The 2500-nt window shown below is 39.5% G+C and overlaps 1 protein-coding gene across 1 annotated transcript in view; it reads right to left on the reverse strand.

Moving 5' to 3' along the window:
* LOC102877326 (EGF-like module-containing mucin-like hormone receptor-like 4-like) overlaps positions 1-2500 on the reverse strand; it is a 44761-nt gene that overhangs the window by 7535 nt on the left and 34726 nt on the right. Inside the window, exon 9 of the mRNA XM_006896412.1 lies at positions 1300-1391. Within this exon, the coding sequence (XP_006896474.1) occupies positions 1300-1391 (92 nt within the window). The remainder of the gene's footprint in view (positions 1-1299; positions 1392-2500) is intronic.

Genomic DNA, 2500 nt, shown 5'->3' on the forward strand with positions numbered 1-2500 from the left:
TATGATCCACACAGTCAATGTACAACACAACAAGAACATCTTATTATAAAAATATTTATATATGAAGTAAATAGGGGATCTCTGATGATGATCTAGTGTTTAAAGAGTTGTGCTGCCAACTCCAATTCTGGTTGTTAGAATCCATTAACTGAATCTCCTCCCATATGATTTATAGCTTCTGCAGAACTGCACGATTCCCACCTCTGAGTAAGTTCGAATCAGTCAGCAATGAGTGAGTGGGTGGTATATTAAATGTATTCATTTCTATACATGTGTAGTTGCTCTCAGTTGCTATCATGTCTGTTCCAACCTACAATAACCCAGTGTGAGCAGAGCAGATCTGCTTCAAAAGATTTTCAGTAAATGTTGGAGATTTTCAAACCTGTGACCTTTTAGAAGCAGGTCTTTCTTCCAAGGTACCACAGAGTGTGTTAGATCTGCCAACCTTTTGGTTCGCAAGCAAACATTTAACTTTTTCTTTTTTTTTCAGGGTTTCAAGTCATTCATTGTTGCACTTTTCTCCCTGTCCACCCCCTTGCCCCCGAATTCACTCTTTTCCTTGAAAAGAAAAAGGAAAACTATTTCACTGTTATGCAATCCCTCCACCCAAATCCACTCCACTATGCAACCTTCACTCTGGACTTCTGTAATGACAAGAGCACCCATTCATAAATCCTTTTTAAACAGTTCTCCCTCATCTGTTTCAATGCAAACACTTAACTGTTTGCACCACTCAGAGTTTCCTTCTCTTCTATGTAACCCATCATCATTGAGTCAATTCTAATTATTTTCCCCCACAATTTCTAATACTTTAAAACAACATCTATGAAAATTGTATTTTTTACTACCAACTAGATGAGTCGACAATATTGACTATTTTTACATTTATTTTCTCTGAAAATTATGTCACACAAGTAGGAAGCTCTGTGGCTTAGTAGGAAGGAGTGTATCACCAATACAAAGGCACACAGTTCAAATCCACCAATAGCTCTATCGGACAAAGATGGACAATTTCCTCTCATGCAATTTACTGCCTCTGAAAACTCTCTGGAATGCCAGCACAGAGTACATATTCAATGGATATTTACTATATAAATGAAGGAGGATGTGCAGTAAATCACATAAAAAGGCAAGGTTCTGCTGCTTTTACAAGAAGTTCTTCTGAATATACTTTTCTTCGGGTGCAAGAAAAACCTCTATTGTGTTTTGGCAGGTTTCTTCCTTCCCAGAAAGAAGGGACCTGCAGAAACACGTTGTAAGGAAAACTTGGTGCTTCCACAGAATTTGTTGATCCCTTACCTGGTATCCTGAATGGTAGAAACGTCTTTATTTAGGGAAGCAAGTTTGTTTTTCAAAATCCACAAAATTGAGAAATAGAAGACCAAGTTTATCTGTGGGAACAGAATGAAAAAATCAACATAGAATTTTCTTTTAAGGGCATGATTTATCATCTAAGTTGACATTTTCACCTCTCACTTACAGTGTGTTGTACTGTGGCAGTTTCAGTGTTGTTGTGAGCTATACCTCCAGTATTTGAGGGTCAACTGTGGAGAATAGATTTCAGCAGAGCCTCCTAGTTAAGACAAACTAGAAGACAGATCTGGTGATAGGCTTCTGAAAATCAGGCAATGAAAACCCTGTGGTTTTCTACAGAACACTGTCTAATATAATGTCTAGAGACAAGCTCCTCAGGTTGGAAAATCCTCAAATACATAGTGGCCACGATAATGGCTTTGAGTTGGCCATTATTTTAATTCAAATGGAACTAGATTTGCCAAGGGATTGAATGTTGCCTGAGACAGAATGCGCAGAGTCCAGATGACCTCAGGTTAGCAAATTAAGGACTGAGAAAGAAGATCGTTCTGTTGAATTAGTGAAAGAAAGAGTAACTTGGAAGAACAACTCAAATCAAGAGTTTTATTTTATACAAGCTTAGATGCCTCTTAGGGAGCTCTGGTGGCCTAGAGATAAGAAGCTGTGCAGCCATCCCAAAGGCATGTGGTTCAAATCCACGAGCTGCTCTGTGAGAGAAGGATGAGCTGTCTCCTCCTGTGCTATTTACTGCCTCTGAAAACCCACTAGAGGATCAGCTGTGAGTCAGTTCTGGCTCAATAGCACACTACCACCACCACAAAATGCCTCTGGAATAGACAAGTTTAGATGTCAGGTTGTTGAATTTGAAAGCTGCTTTTGAATGGGTCCCAAATTCATGATGACTCCATGTGTGAAGTGGATAAATGTCGCTCAATACCACACAACTCCCAGGATAGGTTGCAAACAAGACCATTGTGATTGTTTGAGCTTTCATTGGTTGGCTTCTGGAGGCAGATCTTCAGGAAATGTCCTAGTCAATCTTTACCTGGAAGCTTTGTAGAAACCTGTTCGGTGTTGTAGCAACGTGCAAGGCTCCACTGAGAGACGGGTCGTGGTTTCATATGAGGTGTACTAGTGTGACTTGGAATTCTTGAGTGGAATATGAGAATTTTACCGTTGAACCATT

This window comes from Elephantulus edwardii, unplaced genomic scaffold (genome assembly GCF_000299155.1).
Source record: "Elephantulus edwardii isolate Elephantulus edwardi_28Jun2011 unplaced genomic scaffold, EleEdw1.0 scaffold00185, whole genome shotgun sequence".
Classification (NCBI taxonomy): Eukaryota; Metazoa; Chordata; class Mammalia; order Macroscelidea; family Macroscelididae; genus Elephantulus; species Elephantulus edwardii.